Consider the following 25511-nt stretch of genomic DNA (forward strand, 5'->3'; position numbering starts at 1 on the left):
TCTCCCTCTGAACAATGATCCTGGGAAGTCAAGTCCTATAGTTACTCCCTTTGAGACTCTTCACCCAAGGATGCCTCTTAGACTCTCTCTGAATCTGATATTAATCTTTCAACCTTTAGTGATAACTTGTTATTTCTTCATAATGTATATAGGGGTAGGCCCATCAAAATCATGTAGTCACATACATGTATTTCTAGACTCCCTCTAAGTATCAATCTTCTAAGCTCTTGTATTGCCTTCGAAGAAGTGTCATACTCCCTCAATGTAAAAAAATCTCATAATCTCAATCATCAAAGATGTTTCCTTCAAGAGCCTCATTTTATCCATCTTGATCATTAGGGTCTTCGGAGCTACTATTATTAGATTGAGTCTACACAATATTTGGTAGCATGTGTAAAGTACCAACTTTCTTTTCCTGTAAGAACATCCTTAAACATAAAGGAAAAGATCAAGGCAAATAACCTTTATTGTATGTATAGAATTACAAATAAGAGAGATAAATATAAATAAGAATACTTATCTACACATGAAGATTCAAAATTGTCTTCTTAGATTATTTGACAATGGAAAATCTCCCCTCTAAAGTAAGTTCACGTGGAAAATGGAACATTGACTATTATTCCCCCCACAATGTAAAATTTTTACTCATTCTTATATTGTAGAACAATTTTGTATCAATTATGACAACTCCTTTTTAAATTCCAACTTGCTCTTTTCATCCATTGAAGGTTCAAACATTCATTTAGCCTACCAATAGAAGCAAACATGTCCTTCCATTTTCTCACACTTGTCTACAATACGCCAATATCTTGATTGAGTATGACTGTGCTATATGTATGAATCTATAACTCATATGTCGAGTTTCATTCGTCAAAAAGAGACTCGTAGATGGTTCAAATGAATTCTTAAAAGCTTAACATCTCACAACAACTCAAATTTCCTTTGTTCATGCAAAGGTATTTGTATGATCCTTTGAATAAACCTATATTACGCACATCTTGCAATCTGTGTATTCAAAATTTGTATCATTGGTGAATATCATATGTTGATATTATGTAGACCTGAGGTAAATTCATGAATCATGGTCCCCTTGACTACTACAATTTATTGATGACTGGAGAATCCATCTCAGCATGGTTTACAAAGTCTCCCTTCTGAATCTTCAAGAACATTCTCAGAGGAAAAGATCAAGGCACATAGCTCTTATTAAAATAAGGGAGAGAGACTACAATAATAAATAGTTTTTAGATTAATGCAAAAACAGGTTTTGAGGGGACCCGAAACCCCTTACAATAATAAATAGTTTACATAATGATATAAGATCATGTAAGAACCCCAAATAGGCTCTATGTTGATCACTGTTTGTTTCCCTGAGTGTAATGATTGTTTTTTGTTGGTTCTTGAATGTTTCAAGCTGCTTCTGGTTTTTTTTTTGAGTTTATAAAAGAGAATACAAATATTGAAACTAATTTACCCAAAATTATAACTCAAATCTAATTATAATGCTGACCGAACTCATTTATTCAGATGGCTCATACAATTTATACAATGTTCATTGTTGGAAGAATACATAAAAAAAAAACATCAGCATTAATAGTTGAAAAAAACCTGATTTTTGACTCCAAAATGCAAACATGCTGCTGATTGCTCCCTCTCTAGGCAGCGCCTATCAAAATCTGCAATATTAAATCTCTGATTTTGAATTTACTGTAGCGCGGTACTGTTCACGGCACTGTTCACGTCACTGTTCACGGGCACTGTTCACGGTACTGTTCACGGCACTGTTCACGTGTACTGTAGCGCACTGTTCACGACACTGTAGCGCACTGTTCACGGTACTGTAGCTTCTGTTATAAATCTGCAAACAGATCCATCCAATTTTCTCCTACTGAAACACAATATTGACTTCTGGATGAAGCCAACTCATAGGCAAAATTCGGGTGATATTTCACACCTTCAAATTGCATCAACTCTGAAGAAACTACGTCCTCCACAGTCTGAATTCTTCTCGAATTTGTAGAAACCCTGGTTTTAAATAATTCTCATAACATGCTCTTGAAGGAAGACAAGGTTTGTTTATAAAGACTCCTCAACTCCAGAATGAGGCTCTACGCTCAATGTGGGATAAAAGAATATAATAATAACATAAAAAATGTTATTACATTAAAACTTAGAAAACCCCTTTTAATTTTCCCATAAGCTTGGACCCACAATTAATTGAAATATGGCCCCCTTTTATGATATCATGACCCTCACTTAAGTTATAATATAAAAACATATTATAACTTAATAATATAAGCTCAAAACCAATAATGTTTATTCTAACTAAATAAACATTAATATCTCCATTATTACTCAACATTTTTGAATGTCGTCTGAACCGGGAGCTAACATGATAGAGCTGCATATGACCATACCCCTTTTCTAAAAATAGCAGGGGTCCACCTTTATAACTCCAAAATTGCTAAAAATAGCCTGACCAAGCCAAACTCATAATAAACAAACTCTGGCAACCCAAAAGTGTACTCTTCTCAGGTCCTTGGAAGATCTCCACACCAAGGTGACCCTCTAACCAATCCTACTAGCCTACGAGGGTCTCTGATAGGCTAATCACAAGCTAAAGTGATGTCTCTAGCTAGAAGGGGACATCACAGTCCACCCTCCCTGAAATTGCTTGTCCTCAAGCAATATCAACTCTGGATGCTGTAAAATCTCCTCGCTCTCCCAAGTAGCATCCTCTACCGGCAAATCCTTCCACTTCACCAAATATTCCCGGATGGTACGTCTCCTCAAGTTCCTTTCTCTGAAATCAATGATAGCCTCCGGAATCAAAACAAGTTTTCCCTCATCATCCAGGGGCGGTAATACTGTAGAAGGCACAATATGATGCCCCAACGCCTTCTTGAGACGTGACACATGAAAAACATTGTGCACCTTGCTCTCTGCCGGTAAGTCTAACTCATAAGCCACCTCTCCCACTTTCCTGATAATCCTAAATGGACCATAGTATCGTGGCTTAAGTTTCTCGGCACCATTCTTCTTGAGAGTGGATTGACGGTATGGCTGCAACATAAGATACACCATATCTCCAACCTCAAAAGTCCGCTCAGTCCTCTTTTGATCTGCGTATTGCTTCTGCTGATTTTGTGCCTTAGTTATATTATCCTTGAGAGTCTTAACAATGTCTTGACTCTCCTGTAACAAATCACCTGCACTGGGCACTCTACTGTCACTCAAAAGCAGATCCATAAAATTGGGTGCCTCATACCCATACAGGGCCATAAAGGGTGACATCTGAATAGACATGTGATAAGTGGTGTTGTAACAATACTCACAGAGATAAATCCACTTTACCCATGCCTTCTGTTGCCCTGCTATATAATTTCTGAGATATCCCTCCACCCATTTGTTCACTATCTCCGTCTGACCATCTGTCTGAGGGTGGTAGCTAGTACTCGGAGTGAGCTCTGTCGCACACAACCTGAATAACTCCTGCCAAAAGTGACTCATAAACCTGCTATCTCTGTCACTCACAATGCTCCGAGGTAAGCCATGTAATCTGAATATCTCTTTGAAGAACAACTCTGCCACTTGTGTAGCAGTGTATGTAGCAGTGATCGGAAAGAAGTGTGCAAACTTCGTAAGGCGATCCACAACCACATATATACAGTCCCTGCCTTGGGCTCTAGGTAGTCCTGTGATAAAGTCCATAGACAAACACTCCCACTTCCTATCAGGAATCGGAAGTGGCTGCAGTAAACCGGCTGGATAGGAGTGTTCCTGCTTATTCTGCTGGCAAGTGAGACACTCCCTAACATACTGAAGTACTTCTGTTTTGAGCCCCTTCCATGTGAAGCGCTCTCTAATCTGCCGGTAAGTCTTGTAGAAACCAGGATGTCCTGCCATAGGTGAATCATGAAAAGATTTCAGAACCATCCTTCTCACCGCTGATCCTGGGACCAAAAATATTCGCCCTTTGTAAATGATGAGCTCATTCACAAGGGTGTATCTGTTGTCCTGAATAGTCCCATCTATGAATCCAGTTGCCCAAGTATCCTTTGCATACTCTGCAAGGATCAAGTGTCTCCAATCCTCCGATATGTCTGTCAATAAGCTCAAATGGGGCCTACGTGATAAGGCATCAGCAACTACATTCTGCGTCCCCTTAAAATATGTAATATCAAAGTCATAGGACTGTAACTTGCTCACCCACTTTTGTTGCCTATCATTGAGATCTTGCTGCCCTAGAAAATGCTTTAGGCTATTATGGTCGGTTTTGATACAAAATTTGCTACCTACCAAATATTGCCTGAATTTAGCCAAAGCATGCATAATGGCTAACATCTCCTTATCATATATACTGAAGCTCCGCTCTGGCCCTCTCAATTTTCTGCTCTCATAAGCAATAGGGTGCTTCTCCTGCATAAGCACCGCTCCAATGCCCTCTCCGGAAGCATCACAGTGTAGCTCAAAAGGTTTGTTGAAATCTGGTAATGCTAACACTGGACAAGAAGTCATCAACTCCTTAAATTTCTCGAAACACTCCTGTGCCTCAGGAGTCCACAAAAAAGCTCCCTTTCTCATCAAATCTGTTAAGGGTGCTGCATGCCTGGAATATCCATCCACAAACCTCCTGTAGAAACCACATAGTCCCAGAAAGCCCCTCAACTGTGTAAGGTTCACCGGTGAAGGCCACTCCACAATGGCACGAATCTTTTCAGGATCCATGCGTACGCCCTCTGCACTGATGATGTGACCCAAGTACAACAACTCTGTCATGCCCAAATCACACTTCGACTCCTTTGCATACAAGGATTCTCTGCCCAATATATCCAACACCGTGTCAAGGTGAACTAAGTGCTCCTCCCAAGATCTACTATATACCAAGATATCATCGAAGAAGACAAGTACAAATCTCCTCAACTGAAGATGGAAAACCCTATTCATTGTTGCCTGAAAAGTAGCGGGTGCGTTAGTTAGCCCAAATGGCATAACTACAAACTCAAAATGGCCACAATGACATCTGAAGGCTGTCTTCTCAATATCCTGCTCTCTAACTCTGATCTGGTGATAACCTGATCTCAAATCTATCTTTGAGAAGAAGCAAGCTCCATGAAGCTCATCTATCAACTCATCGATCCTGGGAATGGGGTACCTGTTTTTAATTGTCTTCCTATTAAGCACCCTGTAATCAATGCACATCCTCAATGTCCCATCCTTCTTCTTTACTAACACCACTGAAGAAGCAAAAGGAGACTTACTTGGTCTAATGTGGCCCATAGCAAGTAACTCCTTTATGGTTTTCTCAATTTCATCCTTCAACCTCTTCGGATGCCTATAAGGTGTAATCATGATGGGCTTAGCCCCCTCCTCTAACTCAATGATGTGCTCAATACCCCTGTCTGGTGGTCTACCTGGTGGAATGTCACTAAACACCTTAGAGTGTTTAACTCTAAGCTCCTGAATATCAGGAGGATATTCAATCTTCTGCTGTCCCTCCTGTGATGGCATTAACATGCACTCTGCTGCCCATTCTACCTGATTATGTCGAATCAATCTAGCCATCCTCCGAAAAGAGACCATCCTGAGATCACTATCCCTAATTGCCTTAAGGATATGTGTCTTCCCATTCACTTTAAACCTCATCTCCATCTCCTTGAGGTTAAGAGTGAACTCACCAATATCGTGCAACCAACTCATCCCAAGAACTATATCTGTATCTCCCATAGGCACAACATAGAAATCTGCCTTAAAGTCATAATTATTAACTTTCAATGGGAGTCTAGTGATCTTACGATCACAATTGAGAACATAGCCATCCGCTACCCTCACTCTAATTCCCCCAAACTCCTCTGTTTGTATGCCACGCTTCTCCACCATCCTAGCATCGATGAAATTATGAGTGGCACCTGTATCAACCAAAGTTATAACTCGCTGTCCAGCAAGTACTCCTCTCATCCGGAATGATCCTTCTTGCTTAATACTAGTGAGACGAGCTTCCCTAAGTTGCCCATCTCCTTCCCCATCCTTGGACTCCATTTCAAACAAGTTTTCAGCCTTGTCTTCCTCTTTTCCACCATCCATTTCCTCTATATCAGACTGCTGATCTGAATTATCTGATTCTGATTCCTCATAGTATGCCCACATAACTCTGTTAGCTTTTCCCTTTGGCCTAAGAGGACAATCATGGTTTGCATCATAGGGTCCCTTACAGTAGAAACATAATTTTTTCTTCCTCAAATCATTTAATGTTTCCCTGTCAAAAGGTGCTGGAGTTTTATCTTTAGAATCATTTTTAAAATCAGTCCTCTCTGGTTTTTTATAAAATGGTTTGTTATCCTTACTAGAAGATGCTCCTTTGGACTGAAATTTGTTTGTTGGGACTGCATGTTCCATACTTCTTGCCTTTTTCATCGCTTCCTGTAAAGAAATAGGATCAAATGCCTTTATCCACCCTCTCAGTGGTTCGGATAGGCCCTCAATGAAAAGAACTATCAATCTACGCTCTGAAATGTTTGGCACCATCACTGCCAACCGCTGAAATTCACCAATGAAATACTCCAAGTTGCCTGTCTGTTTCAACTGTGCTAAGTCCCGGAAGTAAATCTCTGGATCTTTCTTATCAAATCTTTCAACCAACTTATCCACGAAGTCCTGGTACTCTGTCACCTGGTTATGCTGAAGTGTTACCATACCATGGTACCACCAATCATGTGCTACTCCCTCCAAATGCAAGGTGGCATATTTGATAGCTTCAATCTCTGTCATTGGCCTCAGTGCCAAAAATGTGTCAAGCTTATGAATCCAAGCTTGAGCTGTCATCTTACCACTCCCATCAAATGTAGGCATAGTAAGCTTGCCTGTAGCCCTCTTCAGCTCACTATTTTGACCTCTAGGCCTCCTATCCTGTCTGAGTGACCTGTAATGCTCTCTCCTCTGATTAACAAAGCGTTCAAAGGTCATCCTCTCCCGAACCTGTGGAGCTAATAATTCCCATTCATCATTTGCAGCCATGAGTGCATCTGCAAATATGGGGTCTCCTGCCGCCTCCTCTGTCGGAGCTTCTTCTGGCTCCTCCGGAACAAATGTAGGGCGTGTAGGCCTATCAGCTGTTCTAGAATGGGTCCGTTGTGGTCTCTGATTACCTGTAGCACTCCTGTTATCTCCCTGTACTCCCTGTTCCCCATTCTGTCTAACAGGTGGGTTCATCCTTTCTACCATAGTAGTGAGTGCCTGTAATGCCTGTGTCATCTGCTGCTGCCCTGTAACCATTGCACGAAAGAATTCTCTGGTATCCTGATCATCATTATTCCTCCTGTTTCTAGGTGGACTACCATCATACCTCTCTTCCATATTTCCTGTTTCCTGTAGCTGTTCTCTGTCAATCAAAGCTCTCCTGCGGGTATAGTACCTGTGTGGTCCAATTTCCAGTGGCTGCATATGACTCCCAAACCCTCAGGATGGCAGGAACTAGGCTCTGATACCACTGTAAGAACCCCAAATAGGCTCTATGTTGATCACTGTTTGTTTCCCTGAGTGTAATGATTGTTTTTTGTTGGTTCTTGAATGTTTCAAGCTGCTTCTGGTTTTTTTTTTGAGTTTATAAAAGAGAATACAAATATTGAAACTAATTTACCCAAAATTATAACTCAAATCTAATTATAATGCTGACCGAACTCATTTATTCAGATGGCTCATACAATTTATACAATGTTCATTGTTGGAAGAATACATAAAAAAAAAACATCAGCATTAATAGTTGAAAAAAACCTGATTTTTGACTCCAAAATGCAAACACGCTGCTGATTGCTCCCTCTCTAGGCAGCGCCTATCAAAATCTGCAATATTAAATCTCTGATTTTGAATTTACTGTAGCGCGGTACTGTTCACGGCACTGTTCACGTCACTGTTCACGGGCACTGTTCACGGTACTGTTCACGGCACTGTTCACGTGTACTGTAGCGCACTGTTCACGACACTGTAGCGCACTGTTCACGGTACTGTAGCTTCTGTTATAAATCTGCAAACAGATCCATCCCATTTTCTCCTACTGAAACACAATATTGACTTCTGGATGAAGCCAACTCATAGGCAAAATTCGGGTGATATTTCACACCTTCAAATTGCATCAACTCTGAAGAAACTACGTCCTCCATAGTCTGAATTCTTCTCGAATTTGTAGAAACCCTGGTTTTAAATAATTCTCATAACATGCTCTTGAAGGAAGACAAGGTTTGTTTATAAAGACTCCTCAACTCCAGAATGAGGCTCTACGCTCAATGTGGGATAAAAGAATATAATAATAACATAAAAAATGTTATTACATTAAAACTTAGAAAACCCCTTTTAATTTTCCCATAAGCTTGGACCCACAATTAATTGAAATATGGCCCCCTTTTATGATATCATGACCCTCACTTAAGTTATAATATAAAAACATATTATAACTTAATAATATAAGCTCAAAACCAATAATGTTTATTCTAACTAAATAAACATTAATATCTCCATTATTACTCAATATTTTTGAATGTCGTCTGAACCGGGAGCTAACATGATAGAGCTGCATATGACCATACCCCTTTTCTAAAAATAGCAGGGGTCCACCTTTATAACTCCAAAATTGCTAAAAATAGCCTGACCAAGCCAAACTCATAATAAACAAACTCTGGCAACCCAAAAGTGTACTCTTCTCAGGTCCTTGGAAGATCTCCACACCAAGGTGACCCTCTAACCAATCCTACTAGCCTACGAGGGTCTCTGATAGGCTAATCACAAGCTAAAGTGATGTCTCTAGCTAGAAGGGGACATCACAGATCATTTCAATAACATAGACAAATATATATATGTTCAAAATTTTAATTGATGTCTACTATTTATTATTTTTTTATCAATAAATATATGACCTTGATGTTTTTTCAATATGCCAATATTAATTAAAAGCATATGAATATAAGTGGTAACAAAATAAAAGAATTATTACCAACTCCAATTAAGAATTGTTAGTGATTATATATATATATTTGCTTCTATTCTCATTTCTAATCATATCTCTTAATAGTATTAGATCTTGTGTTTCAAACTATAATATTATAATAAAATTATTTATGCAAGGAACATACCACCTTTTTTTTCAGTGAGTCCCTCACATGCATGACCCATACCTTACCAATGGAGTTGGTGAGCTCAACATGCCACGTACATACTGATCGATAACTTTATGTCTCATGTCAAATTGGTCTCCTTGCACCTTAATCCATTTTGTGGGTGCCCACAAGTGGACCCGACAATATTTTTCCATCAGTGTTATGAGCTGTGATTTCTTTTGAGTTCGCTGCCCTTGACTTCACAATTCGGATCTCTTGTTCGATGCCTATTCGGAGCTTGCACTTTTTGATTGTTTGACTTTTCCTTGTGATGACCCACTAAATGGGCCTGCAGTTTTCTCATTGTTGTTGTCATACTTCCTTCAGGTTTACCGGCAATCTTCTTGATATTTTCTATTTATTCCCATATTTTAAATTTGCCTTCTGATCAATAAGAGTTGCCCAGACAAGTGGCGAGTATGATAGCCCTTGTCAGGAGCCACGTGAAATGACCTCCAATTTGCTCGCAGGCTGATATAAGGTTAAATGCTTATTAATTGTTCAAGGAAATGATTTTGTCTATATCCAGTGTATTTCAAAACATCTCACTTGCATTTTGCAGACATGCACCCTAACTTGGAACTGCTCCCTTTGAGATGACAAATATTTGAAGCATTCTGACAAATTACGGGTGTGAAGATCGGCTGTAGCTCCTTTATAATTAAATATTACAACACTATAAATGTCCCTGAAGATAATGTCTCTTTGTTCGGCACATCATATCAAACAATTTAAGCATGTCCTCTACACCCCATCTCTTCAAAATTTCTAACCTGTCATTTTTCTGCTACGTTAGCTGATGTTAATGTGCTTTGTACCTTCTTTATGCAATGCTCTTTATCATCTGCATACGTGACTATTACTTCCTGGTCATTATTTTGAGTTTTCATTTCTTCTTATTAGATACTCCCCTCCTTTCATATGTGGTGGTTGGGTATCTCCAGGTGGAGCCAATCACGATTCTTATTGATTAATAATTTTTTTGTCTCCATTTTCGTTGCATCTTTCATCAGTTGACTCAATAACTCTTTTGCAATCTTTGTCTCAGATCTACCTTCAAGCTATTAAGTTTTATAGAAGGAACTAGGCTCTGATACCATGTTATTTTCTAAGATTGCTGCAAACGTACTAACAATTGCCATTGTATTGATTGTTTTCCAAATGCAATTGAAAGCTTATTAAATATGAGAGGAAGAGACATGTCTCTATGGTTAATCAACACTAGTTAACATATTATTTATATTAGTAATATAAAAATCCATATATGAAATATATTATTATGTAATATATATAACAATATATATAATATATATTATATACTATAATATATCTATATATAGTATATACAATAATATATATCATTTAACATGGATAAGTATATATAGCAAATGATGATTTACCAATAACAATAATGTATATCAGATCAAATCAATCCGACTGAAGCTACAACTTTAACAAAACTTAATACTTATCTACAAAGCCCTTATGATTTATCTGTTACTCATGAAACTTCATAGGTTGGTGGGAATACCAGCAAAGATACCACTAAAATATCTCTGTAGGATATATGCTTCATATTTTCCTCCAAATGTACCACCAGTTTAAACAAACATTTTTCATGCAAACTGATTTCTTTTTACGCAACAGATTATTTTGAACATCATATAATATCATTACTGAAATAGATATCTGAAATTAAATATGAAGATCAATCATTACAATCTCATTTTCTCAACACATATGAAATACCTCTATTATTGCAAGTCTCTTTAGATGAAGACTTCAGAAAATTACCCAGCTGTAAACTCTGTCATGAAGCCACCTCAAAGTCAGATTGGGTTTCCATCCAATTGACTAAATTTCCGAGGGTTTCTGTCCTAGAAATTCTGAACTAAAAACCCAAAGCTCTTAAATTCTCAAATCCAAGTGAACAATAACCAAGCATACTGAGAATGAGCCTCTCAATGTTCTTTAATGGCACATCCTTGTGACTCTTCGTTTTTCCTCTACTTGTCACTTAGAATTCCTTTTCTGTCTCTTTATTATCACCCCTTAAATTAAAATGACTTCATTGTTTTCCATTAAGCTCCATTAAAGTCATTCTATTACTTTATTAAAAAATTATATCAAGACAACTTAAAATTATATATTTAATTGATTTTTAATGTCCAAAACAGGGGCATTACTAGACTGTACCCTTCATGTTTTTCTAGCCAAGCAGTGAACGGTTTAGACAATCATTTTAGTTGGAGGCAGAGCTATTTAAGTTTTCTACAATAGGGCGACCCTTTCTAAAGAAGATTTTTAATAGTTTTTGCTACTTCATCATTTTCTATGCAATCTGTACCAAAAAGAGGGTTCCTAGAACTCGGGTGTGGTACCCAGGAGCAAATTACTACTTTTATGACATGACTCTCACATGTTAGTAGGCACCCAGACAGGCAAAGACTGTCTCTTGGGATTGGGACAGGTTTTTGGCATTTTCATGTAATCTTTTGGAGGTCATACAGTTGTATCATACAGGCTGTACCATGTCGGGAGCCAATGTGCATTGCTAGATATGATTTATGCAATTTTCATCAACTTTCATGGCTGTTTGGTGGTGCTAGGTGGTTAGGAAGTTGTTTGCTAGAGCTGCGAGTGGGTTAGGATGCCATTAGGGACTATTCTGAGGCCACACGGCCACTGTACCTTCTTCTTGAAGGGTTTTCATACTTGCACCATGTCTAATATACATTTCTAGCCTGAGACTTTATGTTTCTAGAGAATTTGAGGTGCACGGAAGTCATTTTTCTTGATATTGTTTCAGTTGATGTTTTTTTGGGTATGCTGAGAGTGAGATAAAAGCTTGCTGGGAAAATTCCCTTGCTTTGATTAGTGTGATGGCGTGTTATTCATTCGTATTCAGACCTGCAACAACTATATTTCAACACTCCATCTGAGGTATTTTCATGCATGTTTCATATTTGTGTGTGTGTGTCTATTTCATGTATTGGCATATTTGTGAACAATAACCAATGAGAATATTTGTAACAGCAGATGTATGTACACTGATTTCTTATACTAGATTCTTGGAGGTCAATGTTGGCATATCACCAGCCTTCTTGATTGCATCCGTAATGGTGCTTAGGGTAAGGGCCTTAACCCAACACCTCAAAGGATTCATTAGTTACTAAAAGAGAAAGCTTGTGGAACTTGGCAATATAGTTGTCCATAGATCCTCCTTGCTAAAGTTGTGTCTACTCCTCGAAGTGAGCTCAATGTCTGTAATGTCCCCTTTTTGGGACATTAGAAATATTTAAGTCTTATTTTATATAATGTTAAAATTGACTATGAGAGCGTAGACTCAAATAATTAAAAGGTCAATTAATGTTATAAAGAGGGAAAAAGGTCAAGGAGGAATAAGACGAAATGCCAGAGGGAAGTTGAAGAGTCACAAGGGAATAGGACGAAAGCCAGAGGGGAGTCAAAGAGTCTTAGTTTGTGTATTAAAAAGGGAAAGAGGCTCATTCCTGGGCATGATTGTTTTATTGATTCAATTTTAGTTTTCTCTCTTGTGAGAGTTAAATAGAAAGTTTCAGCTTTCAGCTAGTATGAGGACATAGCCCCTCGTACTGACAGACAATGGATGCAAACCCATTGTACGGAGAGACATCAATTCAGGTGTTTCACATGCGCTTACAAGTTCTTATTCTAGTATTTCAATCTCACTGTTAATCTATATTTAAGATTGGATTTTTTAGTGTTGGTTATTGTGTTGCTGTTGTATAATGCAATAACGTTGTTTAAGGAGTTTTATGGAAGTTTTTTGGTTTTATCATTGTGGGTTTGTAATGCATTTCTATATGTTTGAAATCCTAAATATTATTATGAAAAGAATGGGTTTATATTTATTGGAGAATCTACTAGTTTCTATTACTATTTGTAATACATATGCCTATGGTTTTAAGTTCTGAATTTCAATTTTGAGGAAATAACCGGGTAAATATCTGGGGAATATTTCCTAGGTTTTATATCAGTAGTTTTATAATGCAACTTCACAATTTATGTTCTGAATGTTATTCGGAAAAAAGGGGAAAACGAATAAATATCCGGTTAGGGATATTACAGTGTCCTTCCCACCAAATCTATCAATGAATCTCTATGTGCCATAGTTTGCAAACTCAGACTTGGAGAGTACCCCGCAGGCCCAAAATTTTCAACTTGACAAAAACTCAATGACTTAGAAAGTACTATTAAATTAAAATCTCCTCAAGGAGCATACTTATTTTGTAAGCTTCAATTACAAAAGGTATTAATGAAAATTGACATCTCGATATCATTACAAAGTTCTAATTTGCAGTTAAAGTTATTCCTCAAGGCATTTGTTGATCATTGTAAACAATTCAATTTCCAAAGTTGAAATAAGAGGAATTCTTGTGAATAGTTTGCAGCAATTAGTTTGTATGCAAACTGTATAACGAAATGCCTTTGAATAATTTGGTTCATTTTTCCAGAATAATATATTTCACAAGTATTCAACAAAATGCCATCTTGAATATTAAGCAAATTTGAATGATATTACATAGTTGTTTGCAAGACTATCTCATTGATAATCAGATTATTGGTGAAACCAGCTTATTAGTTTACATGCAAAGTGTTTGACAAAATGTCAAACATCCACACTTGAAACAATCCAGTGTTTGTCAGGGTTAGAACCACAAGGGTTGTTGCATCAAGCATTAAATGAGTTGAAAATAGGTATCTGCCTTTTGCACCCAAGCTCATATTGTTGGTCCTCTAGATCCATCCAAGAAGGGAAGGCTTAGCTTGCCAATCTTTTGTCTCTATGACCCCTAGTGGGTAAGTTCCTCATCCTCAAGCCCATGTAGTCCTTGAGAAACATGTTTTGTTGTAGTCCTCCACCAAGTCAATCTTATTTGAACTGTTCTTGCAACTCAATGAATGAGGGAGTATGACTCTCTTGTTGCTCAGTCCTTGGAAGGAAGATAGGAAAGATTGGCTGTAAATTGGATTATTGTGTGAGGGGCCTCCTAATGACTAAATTGACACCATTACCATTGTTCTCTCCATTACCTCCACTACTCCTAATACCTGCCAAGCAATTGAGGGTCTTATCTATCTTCCACTGTCTTCATGCCAACGTGCTTAAGATAGCTATCATACCCGCTTGTGCATCTCCCATTTTGTCCAAGGATTGGTGCCTTCTCCTCTGATAAACTATGCATTCCTTTCTTCTCTCACTCATTAACCTCATCCCAGCAAGCTGGTAAGGTCGGGACTCTGATACTATTGAAATATTCCGAGCATACAAAGGACAAAACAGAAATGATATGCAATGATAAACCAGAAATTTGAGATTTCAATTAATACCCAAACAATTAGATCTGCTATTACAATCATGAAGATGCTCAAGAAAGATTGTTCCACATTGGAGTCACAGGAGGCTGACACCAATAAGTTCGATGAGCTGATGGGAGGATGTCCAATGTGCTGATGGCAGGATATCCATGTGCAGATGTCTGTATGCTCAAGATGCAGATGTCTATATGTTCGGTGTGCTTGTGTCAGTATGTCTGATCTGCTGATAGCAGAACTGAATGAGGTCTCGGTATGTATCGCTGCTTCTTCCAAAATGATGTTGGCAATTGATATATTGTTGCTTGATTGACGAATCTGAGTGATGTCTTAGTATGATACTGCAAATGTACATGGAAGTATCACTGCTCACAAGATGTCTTCCGCAGGCATGTTATGATGTTACAGATGTTGTATCACTTGTATGCTATTTTTGCCAGGATAATATGCTATTGCTGTGATCTCCAATGCCCTCAATGATGGTTTTGTTGATATTCAGATGTGTATATCACAGGAACACTACCTCTGCCACAGCTAATACAAATCGTTATCACTACTATGAATGATGTTTCTTGATCATGTAAACTGATTCCTGCTATCCAAAAGCTTGGTGTCGTTGATGTTATTATTATCTCAAAATGTCTGATCTCATGATAAGATGACATTTGCCTTGTTCACTTAAAATCAACATGCCGCTGCTTGCAAGGGTGTGTCTTGACAATATCGAAGACCTCAATGATGCCAATTTGGTCTCTAAATTAGCAAATGCAGACTAGGAAGGTTCTTGCACCTCTTAAATTGCAAACCTTAAGAAGCCAATTCCAATCTGGAATTGTAGGTATGAAAGAGTAAAATCAATTGATTGATGCCAATAATGCTTCAAGAATGCCGATCAAATATGATGTTAAAACATCATTCAAACAACCAAGTCAAACCAATTAGAATGGCACCTAAATTTGAATTATAAAATTAGATCCATGCCGAGAGTAAATGCTACAAGCATGCCACAGATCGGAGCCCCTAAAATACACTCATTGAATCCTAAGGACTCGCACCCCCCTCCAAAACCTTGAAGTACCCATCCCTAGGACGTTCCTGCATTGGGTATTTGGAGTACCTGAGTACTCCCATCTCCTCCACCAAGATGGGTACTTGAATTTCTATTTGAATTTTGATTTTTGAATGTTACTATTGGGTGTGTACTATGTTACTATGTTGAATGTTCAATGGTTCTGGTTCATGTTCCAATTTTCCTATGTTCAAGTATTTCAATTTGGAATGTTGTACTGAAACATCATTTCATAACTAGCATTTCAAGTTCTATATGTATAATATACAGCATCCCCCGCCCCCTCATCCACCACCATCATCCAAAATTGAGGCCCTTTGTCCCCCTATCCCAAAAACTCCTCCCAACATCCCGACATACCCAAGTGTCACTGTTACACTGCATTCACTTAATAGCTCATGAGGGACCATATGAGCTAGAAAGCTTTATTACAGTTAGGTACCCCCTAAAGAGGAGGGGACATGACATGCATATTAAACCTTACCAAGGTGCATTAAGGAAAATATATAAACAAGTCTCAAAAGCCCTCCACTAAACTCACTATCTCAAGAAGTCTCAAAAGCCCTCCACTAAACTCACTATCTTACAGATTATTTTTCCAATGAATTGCATTTATCGACTGCAAATTGCAAGAGAAATGGGCAATCTGATATACTCTTGTGCAATTATGTGCTATTATGACGCAACGGCTATTTAAAAGAATCAACATGTTCATATATTTTATTTACCTTTTCTAGAAACGTACAAATTTCATAAGATGCACCCAAAAAATATTAAAAGAAAAATGCTTTGAAGTTAATCTTTTGTGCAAGCATCAAAATAGAAAGAATAATTTTCTTTTTAGTATAATATCATAACAAAGGCTATGATCCAAACTCAATAATTATTTTCTAAATTTTTGCAGAACAGAATAGTAACAGAGACAAATGTTACCGTAGCTGAGTGATATTTTAAAATAGCAAGTGGCTGCTTTCTTCGATAATCATACACACGAACCCTGGTTTTACCAAAAAAAAACTAATATAAGTGACAGAACCACATGAAAGGAAATTTAAGAGTTATTTTATACCAGGAAAGCATAAGTAAGATGCATATTATGCCTGGTAAACAAAAATACCAAATGCAAAACAAAACACAAGAATACATCAAACTTATTAAAAATGATATTTTACTACACAACCAACTCATGACTCATGAGTGTAAATGAGTTTCTTCAATGGAAAATGGAGACATTTAATCACATAATGCTCGAATGGGTTTCAAATTTGAAAGATTCATGGGTACCGTATTGCCTTTCCAGGGGATGTCTTCTAATAGCTGTGAGCTGGTAGAAATGTCAATATGAAGTCTAGAAAAAAAAGAAACAAGTACATAAAAAGAAATAGCTTAATGCATGATCATATATAATCTTTTGGATAACATGGAACTAAAAAAGGTGAGAATATATTCCTAGTAAGGGCCTCTGTCTGCAAGGTTTGTTACATTTGAAAAGCAAAACACACAGCATGCATTTAAATAATATTATGGATTTAGCAGGGACATGGAAATGATTGCACAAAACACAAAAGAGTTCCATAGGGAAAATTTAATATTTAATTTCAGTACTAATGGGCAACCAAAGCATGGAAAGGGAACCTATAAACATAAATTTTCCTAATGACCTCAGAAACAAAAAGTTGCTGATTATATTTTAGAAAAAAATTGGGATAAAATATATGTCTATCGAAATTGGAAGCAACTTTCAGTTTTTGTGCATGAAAAGATTTTAAAAAGCTTTGAAAATAGGCACCAGACAGTACAGTGTATCTAGAATTTTCTGCCAAGTAATGGAAGTTTTCAATACACATTTATATTTCCAGAGTTTTACTTTCCTATTTTAAAACAGAAAGAAAGGTGTCCTGTGATGCTTCCTGCAAGTTAGCTATTATTATTAAATACTAAAAAGTGCTAGGAATAACAACTAACTACAATGATATGGTTAAAAAGATGTAATAAACTCTCATGCAATACCATTTACAAAAACTAATTATCTTTAAAACTAAAAATAAGCTTCAATATTATGGAGCATATAATGAAAAATCGCACACCTAGGGCACCTGTATCGTTTAGGAATAGAAGAAGAAACTTCAACAAGTTCTAGATTGATGATTACCAAACACCTACTTTACATGGTAGTATACTTGTCTAGTCCCACTGCCATCATAATTAGTCTGAGCATGCTTCTATGAATGTTAACTTATTTGCTCTGTTTCCTGCCTCCACAGACTCAAAAAGGATTTTAACTGTGGAATATGGAACCTTGGCTGTTCAATTAAGAACAGGTCATTATTTTAATTATAAAACATCTGAATATATCCAAGATATTGGTTTACATAATTTATCCAAACATATAGCAGCACTGAAAAGATGTACCAAACAATTCTTTTAGAATTTGACAAAGATTTGTGATTAGCCTCTGAAATGTAGATGATTATATAACCTTTTCCCATCTCTAGACATGCTTTTGTAACCTAGAGGTACACTTGACTAATGCCTCTTTCCACGCACTCCATATAAACATACCTTAAAGTGATTTCTGTTTGATGTTAAAGCTATTGTAGATATATTGATTTCTTTTAAGTGGTCAAAGGCAGAACAAACTAATTGTCTGATATTGGTTTGGTTAATATGTTTTATATAGTTGTTTTTTATGTGTTTCCAAAAGTCATGGAGCTTCTGCTCAAGACACACATTTAATTATGTCATTTTGTTTTATTGTGCAAGTCATGCCTTGTCATGCAAGCTAATAGAACTTGTTGCACAAGGAAGAGGATTCCTTTGCTCATTACCTAACTCCTTTGCCATGCAAGTGATATTCTTTGTTGCATAAAGAATCTCTTAGGCTGTGCAAGCTAATGCCCTTGCTATGCAAACTGATACCTTTGTTGTATAATTATGTTGTGCAAGGTATTTCTGTTGTTGTGTGACATGCTCTTTGTTGTATAAGGTGATCCGTTTGTTGTCCAAGGTAAAAATTGTCATAACCAATACGTGAGTTGTCCAAACTTGATCTAGGCATAAAATAATCTTTCTTGTTGGACAATTACATGTGCATCATTCACTTGAGTGTACTATGCTCTACGGGTGATTTGTTTGTTCTACTACAATCCAAAGCAGGTGTTGAATGGGGAGTTAGATGATTTGTTGGATGGCTGCCAATAGAGAAACACATGAACCAAACACTAAAAAGGGACAAATCTATCATAACAAATTGTTATTAGGATGTGAATCAAAATTCCTATTTTAGACATTCTAACTAAATGTCACCACTACTATTTATGTAATGTCATAACTAAGAGGATGAGAGGAGCCCAAAAGCATATTCGCTGTTTCAGAAAGATTTAGTTTTTACATCAAACAATAAGGGGAATGGAGAGGATTTTGGCTCTTATTTATAGAATTATAATATTTCTCTTCCTTGGTTATCTCCTCCGTATGCAGCAAGGAAAAGCCCTCTTGCTGGATGGATAAGTTGGAGAGATCCATAGTCAGGTAGAGTACAATTAGAACTTCAACAGATGTTTCTTTCAGTTTATTTCCTATCCTTGCTTAATATATAGGCTAGATCCAGATCTCTCTAGTGGAAGGGTGTATACAGCATACCCATTGGAAAAACCTTATATGGCTTGACATTTATTTTAAGGATCACTTAATCAAAGTTAACAACAAATACAAAATAGTATAACCTTCCAGAAAGAGCTTATCATGAGCAATCAGATCTCATGGACACAATGCAGGTGTAAAGCAGGTGATAGATTTTCAATAAACTCAAAATACTCTTGTTTTAGACATTCAGAGGCAGTGGTGATCCCTGTTTCAAAGCAGAATCTATTGGTAAAACCAATCAACGTAGCAGGTAATTTTGGCTCTCTTAAATTTTTATGATATTTCCCTATAATATTTTAGTAGAGGTTCAATAGAACTTTAATCAATTTATTCTCTTTTACCAATATATCCCCCTTTTTCCAAATCAGCTCCATTATATCATTAAACAAAGGGGGATTGAAAAACAGCTTATGATGTTCAAGAGTGGCCATCAAATTTCAGCTAGGAAAGATTTTGTAACAATGACGAAAATCAAAAAAGGATTTTCTAAAACGTTCCATTGCAATTGAAAGCGGAACAGAACATCATATAAATTTATTAGAAATGATGTGTACATGAACCATTATTTTGTATGTGGGAGGCATTTATTGGTTGCTAATAGGGTGGAATGAACTCCCTCTAGCATTAAGGAAGAATAAACCATTTTCAGATTCAACAATAATAGTAAAGAGCTGCAATGGAAAGAATGGAATTATTATATTATACAAGGATGTTGCAGAAGAATATGGGCATGAACAAATAGAACTCAAATCTCACAATCCAGAAATATACTATCCTATTCAAGAATGGACTATCAACATGCCCATGGATCTAGAAATAGAAATGCAATGGAGGGAAAATATTGTAAAAATCAGGTATCACCTATGTCAAGTGATCCTCTCAATAATCCTGATCCCTACAATTTCAGAACAAATTTTCTCCTCAAACATGATGGAACACACAAGATAAAGTGTCTAAAATTGTACTATGATGTCTAAAACCTTCAAATGGGAGTTTACAATAAGCCTCAAGAATGGCTATGATTATATAACCTTTTCCTATCTCTATGCATGTTTTTGTAAGCTATAGATGTGTTTGATAGATCATATCATAGTTCTGAGACTCGGACTCGACGTGAACTTAGCAAAACTGACTCAACTTGGGACTGGACAAAAAATCTGCAAGTCTTGGCAAAAACCCGACAAGACAAAGGAAAAACTAGGTTTTTTGGGAATTTTTGCATATGTCGAGTTTCTAGATAGCTGTTACATCCCAATTTTTGACCTAATTTAAAATATAACCGTTGAGGTTCAATGAAGTCAGTTGACAGTTAATTTGTTATAACCTTGTGAAATGGTAAGACGGTTAGTCTTTATAATTTCAAATGAAGATAACAAGCCAGTTGATCATTTATCACGAATTCATAGAATTGAGAAGATGGTTAACCATTATGATTAAATGATTTTTTACGATAATATAATTTAACTGCGGAGAATTTCCATGCAGGAAACATGTCGAAGGGTTGGAAGCATTGTCAGAAAAGAATTAGGCACAGGAGCATCACCATCACTAAACAGATGGGTTGAGAACTTAGCGACTTGAAACAGGAATACATCTATGGGATCCGCACGAGCTATTTAAATAAATAAATTGAGAAACATAAAATAATTGAGTTAAAATATAAAACATACCTTCAAGGATTTAATATGATCTTTCACATTATTATTATAGATATATTTATATACATGCATATAAATATAAAAAATGATATGGCACCAATTTATTATAATAATTTAATAAAGTGATGTTACCCTATTAATATATTTACATGTACGTATATAAATATAAGATTACAATAATATTCAAAAACATAATAACATTTGAATTATAATATTCGAATTATAACCTTTCAACTCTATTCTTCCATTTTAATATTCTTGCTTTTAACCGATTAACACTTCGCATGATAAAACGATTTAATACTTGGAAATTTGAATCAACTATAATCTTTTCAACTCTTATTTATATAAATTCTTTCTTCCTCTCTTTCATAATTGATTTATTACTTGATAAATCGAAATGGCATATGTTACATAACCGGCGGAAGCCAAGAAGGCACGACCCTCCTTTTATTTTAGTCGTGAATGGAGTCTACCACTTATATATACATTTTCATCTGCCTTGTCATAGGAAGGCATTCAACTTATCATCTGCGTTACCATCAACCTATTCCATGTTTTTGCTATATCTTCCTTCTAAGCCGTGTGAATCATTTAGCCGAGAGTTCCTTCTCAGTTGAAAACATTCACTCTGTCTGCACACCTATATCATTTTGTTCTATTCCTTGCTCCACCAACATTTTGCATTCCGCAACCCAAGTCTCAGAGCTAGCGGGTGAAACAACTTGCCAACAGGGGTTCCAGCCAAGGACGGAAGGAGCCACGTCCAGATTAGCTGCAATCACAATCACAGTTAAGTAATCATAAGGAAAGGAATGATACAGTGGTATCTGAAGCCCTAATTGAATCAGTGGTATCAGAAGCCCTAATTGAATCAGTGGTATCGGAAGCGCTAAGTGATACAATGGTATCAGAAGCCCTAAATGATCCAATGGTAATCGATGCCCTAATTGATACAGTGGTTTGTAATGCCCTTATTTTATATAGTGGTCTTTTTAATAGTAATCGTCATTTGATTTTGATATAGCGGTATTGGATGGTAGTTGTTATATGATTCTGTTATAGTGGTATTTGTAGACTAATTTGGGTGATTGCAAAAGCCTTCTTACAATGATTTCTCGATTCAAATTCCCTGGTATGTGGATTTAAATTTCTATAGTAAATTTATTGATGGTGTTTAAGTTCTTAGTTAAGAAATTTTGTTTAACTGTTTTTAACTGTCAATCACTTTGACATGAACATGACTGTTATAACTGTCTTCCTATGAAATTGAAGTAATAACTGTATTTCTCATGTATGTTAGTTGTTAATTAAGACCCGGGAAAACGGGATGTTACAATAGCCACGAGTCACTATGACCCGGCTGCGGCAAATCAACTCAGAACTTGCCATGACTCGGAGAGTATTGGAAAGTCTGGGAACTATGAATCATATAAGTTTTTCTGATCTCCAAACCTAAGTGTGTAACCTAAAAATGCACTTGACTACTACCTATTTACATCGATTTCATGTAAATATCTATTGAAGAGATTTCTATTTATATCAAAGTTCTTGTAGATAAATTCATAGCTTTTTAAGTAGTTAAAAGTGGATTGAACTAAGTATCTACTACTGGCTTGGTAATTACATTTGGCAAAGTTGTTTTTTTATGAGCATTTCAAAATTTTTGGAGTTGTTCTGAACGACACACGTTCAGTTATGACAATTTGATTTGTTGTGCAAGCTAGTAAAACTTCTTGTGCAAGAAAATTCCTCTGGTCACCACCTAACTCCCCTTCTAGGCAAGTGATCTTTGTTGCATAAGGTATTTCTATGGCTGTACACACATTTAGTTACAACAATTTGATTTGTTCTGCAAGCTAGTAAAACTTGTTGTGCAAGACAATTCCTTTGGTCACCACCTAACTCCTCTTCTAGGCAAGTGACCTTTGTTGTATAAGGTATTTTCTATGGCTGCACAAAGGGTTCCCTTTGTGGTACAAGGTGTCTTCCTTGCTATGCAAAGTAATGTTTTTTCCATGCGAACTGATATCCTTCTTGTGTAAGTGCATATCAAAGTTCCTAGACTCAGATTCAACTCAGACTTGACAAGGCCGACTCAATTTGTGACTCCGCAAAATGAAAAACCCCTTGAAATTTAGAGATTTTTATGGATTTAAAATTTGTTTCATGCACCCACTATTGGATTAAGCTTAAAGACACAATATCATCATCAAATAGAAGCTAATTTGATCACATAAATAATTATACATCAATCACATAAGTACCAACACAAATTAATATGTTGACAACAATTAATACATGGCAGATAATGACTCATACTACACAAACTCAAAGTTGTAGTGTACTTCAAAAATAAAATGGGGGTCTTAGTTTAGCATTTCTGCCACCTAGACCAATTTAACACCTTCAAAACCACATAAAACTCAATTGCGTGCATCATTTTCTTGCGTTTTTAAGATGGCCAAAACCAAACTAGTAAAGCCCAGAAATGCAATTTCCAAATCTCTTACTTGATGAACAAAGCACAAGAACTCAAGGAACTACAGCTGACATAGGGAAGGGTGGCATTTATGTAGCTTCTATGTAATGACCTAAATTCCTATCCCTATTTTGACTTTTATTATCATTCAAAAAATAATAATTACATGTTCATGAACAACGAAATTAACTATTATAACAGATTTTAACTGTTTCTTGGGAATCTCAAACTAAGAATGTCAAGAGAAATTGAAACTAACTGATGGTGCATATGAAATAGAAGATTATTAACTGGTTGTTACACTTAAACATCTTTTTAATAACTGAAAGGAAAGTAAATCAGCAGCAAAATTAATTACACATTTAATTGAAAACTAATTACACGTGGAAAAAAATAACATACCTGCTAACCGCATTAGGCTATGAATGAAATCATGATCTGTCTTGTGCAAGTCTTGGCATCGGTGGAGAGGAAAAGCATGGACAAAGGATTAACCACCCAACCACAAACCTGGTGTATCCCCTCTCAATCTCAACCAAGAATGGCCCTACCCTACGTGGGAAAGAGCTCAAAAACACCATCATGTCTTGCCACCTAAGCATTCTAGTGTAGAGTGTCAATCACTCAGCCGGGGTACCCTCGTAACCATCTATCTAACCGACTGGTGGCTATTCTGACCTCTAGTGATCACACCAGCATTAATTACCACTAAACCTACCTTGGCCAGGGATTTACATGGGCACTATGTGCCCGATCACCCACCGCTCGACTTGGCAAACAAGACATTCCGTAAAGAACCACAATGGGCTGACTAGGTTATGTTTTTTCTAGACTTTAGCTTTGATTTCCTTATATTATTATTGACATGATTCTTAAACTTGCAGGACATTTCCACACAGTCCATGACATCATAATTCGCATCTTCCATCTCAGCCCTACTTGACTATCCTTGATGGTCATTGATGTTCCCATTTTCAATCATGGTGATAACAGATTTCCATCTTCAGAATCAAGCATTTCCTATTCCTTAAAAGGTTGTTAAATGTGATTGTCATGCTATTACCTATTTTTATAATACAAAATTACATGTTAGATGATGCACTATCAAGAGCTAAACTTTCCAGTATCAGAGACATATAGCCTTTAATGTCCCTATACCTACAGCTTCCCCTGGCTAATCTGTTCATAAAGATTTATTGAACAAAGCCATGAATTAATACAAAAGGTTTCAGCTCTCACAAGGCTGTTCGGATTTCATATCATAAGTTGGTTATGCAATTATGTATCATGCTTAAGAGAATCTTACAGAAGAATAGACATGCATAATTTAAAATATTTGTAGGTTCGATAACTTTCAATAAACCAAGCATAATATCGAATAAGAATGATATGAGCAAATTGGGATGCAACCTAATAAGTATGAGACACTGGAAAATATGATGCAAACGCTCCAAATGTGATCTGCTGCAGTTGGTCATTCGGAAATGCAATACAATGAATAGATCTCTAAATCCTTTGATGATTTTGCAGTTGTTGTCACTGAGGTGATAGTGAACTAGCAAGGAAAATTACTTGCAACTAGTGTGCGGTAAATGCCAGAGTATACACTCAGAAGCAACCTCTAAATGGTTACGATCAGGTACTATATAGACTTTGAGGATATGAGTCCAAAAAGAGTTATGTGCATGGAAAGAAGGCGCAAGGTGGCAATCAAAAGCTTTCAAATAAAATGGAAGTGCCAAAAATAATGAGTAAACGAATATAGTCAATGGGCTCTAAATAAAAATTCATTGACATAAAAAAGAAATAATACATTACTTCATATGTTTCACTATAATGGTATCTATTCTATTTACATATATTTGTATGTGTTGCACACACACATTTATATATACACGTATTATTCCAAATATACATCTTTTTATGCATACATGTTTTTAAATGTGTACACACATCTACATCATATTTGAGTATACACATACATACATATACATGTGTATAAAATGTACAAATGTATGTAAATACCATGGTACCTATTATACTAATACATGTGTGGAATTACAAGAAGGATTTCAGATTGACTCACTTCTCAAAGGTAACATTTATTTTTCTTAATTTTCTTTATTGCATAAAGAAATGTTTATATATCTTAT

General features: G+C 36.4%; 1 protein-coding gene across 6 annotated transcripts in view; it reads right to left on the bottom strand.

The window, feature by feature from the left end:
- The window catches only part of EMB2757 (Transducin/WD40 repeat-like superfamily protein), a 254050-nt gene that overhangs the window by 21951 nt on the left and 206588 nt on the right, over positions 1 to 25511 (bottom strand). For all 6 annotated transcript variants that reach the window (XM_089820808.1, XM_089820807.1, XM_089820803.1 and 3 more), the window contains one exon: positions 16507 to 16570. In XM_089820808.1, the coding sequence (XP_089676934.1) occupies positions 16507 to 16570 (64 nt within the window). The remainder of the gene's footprint in view (positions 1 to 16506; positions 16571 to 25511) is intronic.

The sequence above is a fragment of the Cupressus sempervirens genome, chromosome 3 (assembly GCF_028749045.1).
Source record: "Cupressus sempervirens isolate cs-2001-9-10 chromosome 3, ASM2874904v1, whole genome shotgun sequence".
Lineage (NCBI taxonomy): Eukaryota > Viridiplantae > Streptophyta > Pinopsida > Cupressales > Cupressaceae > Cupressus > Cupressus sempervirens.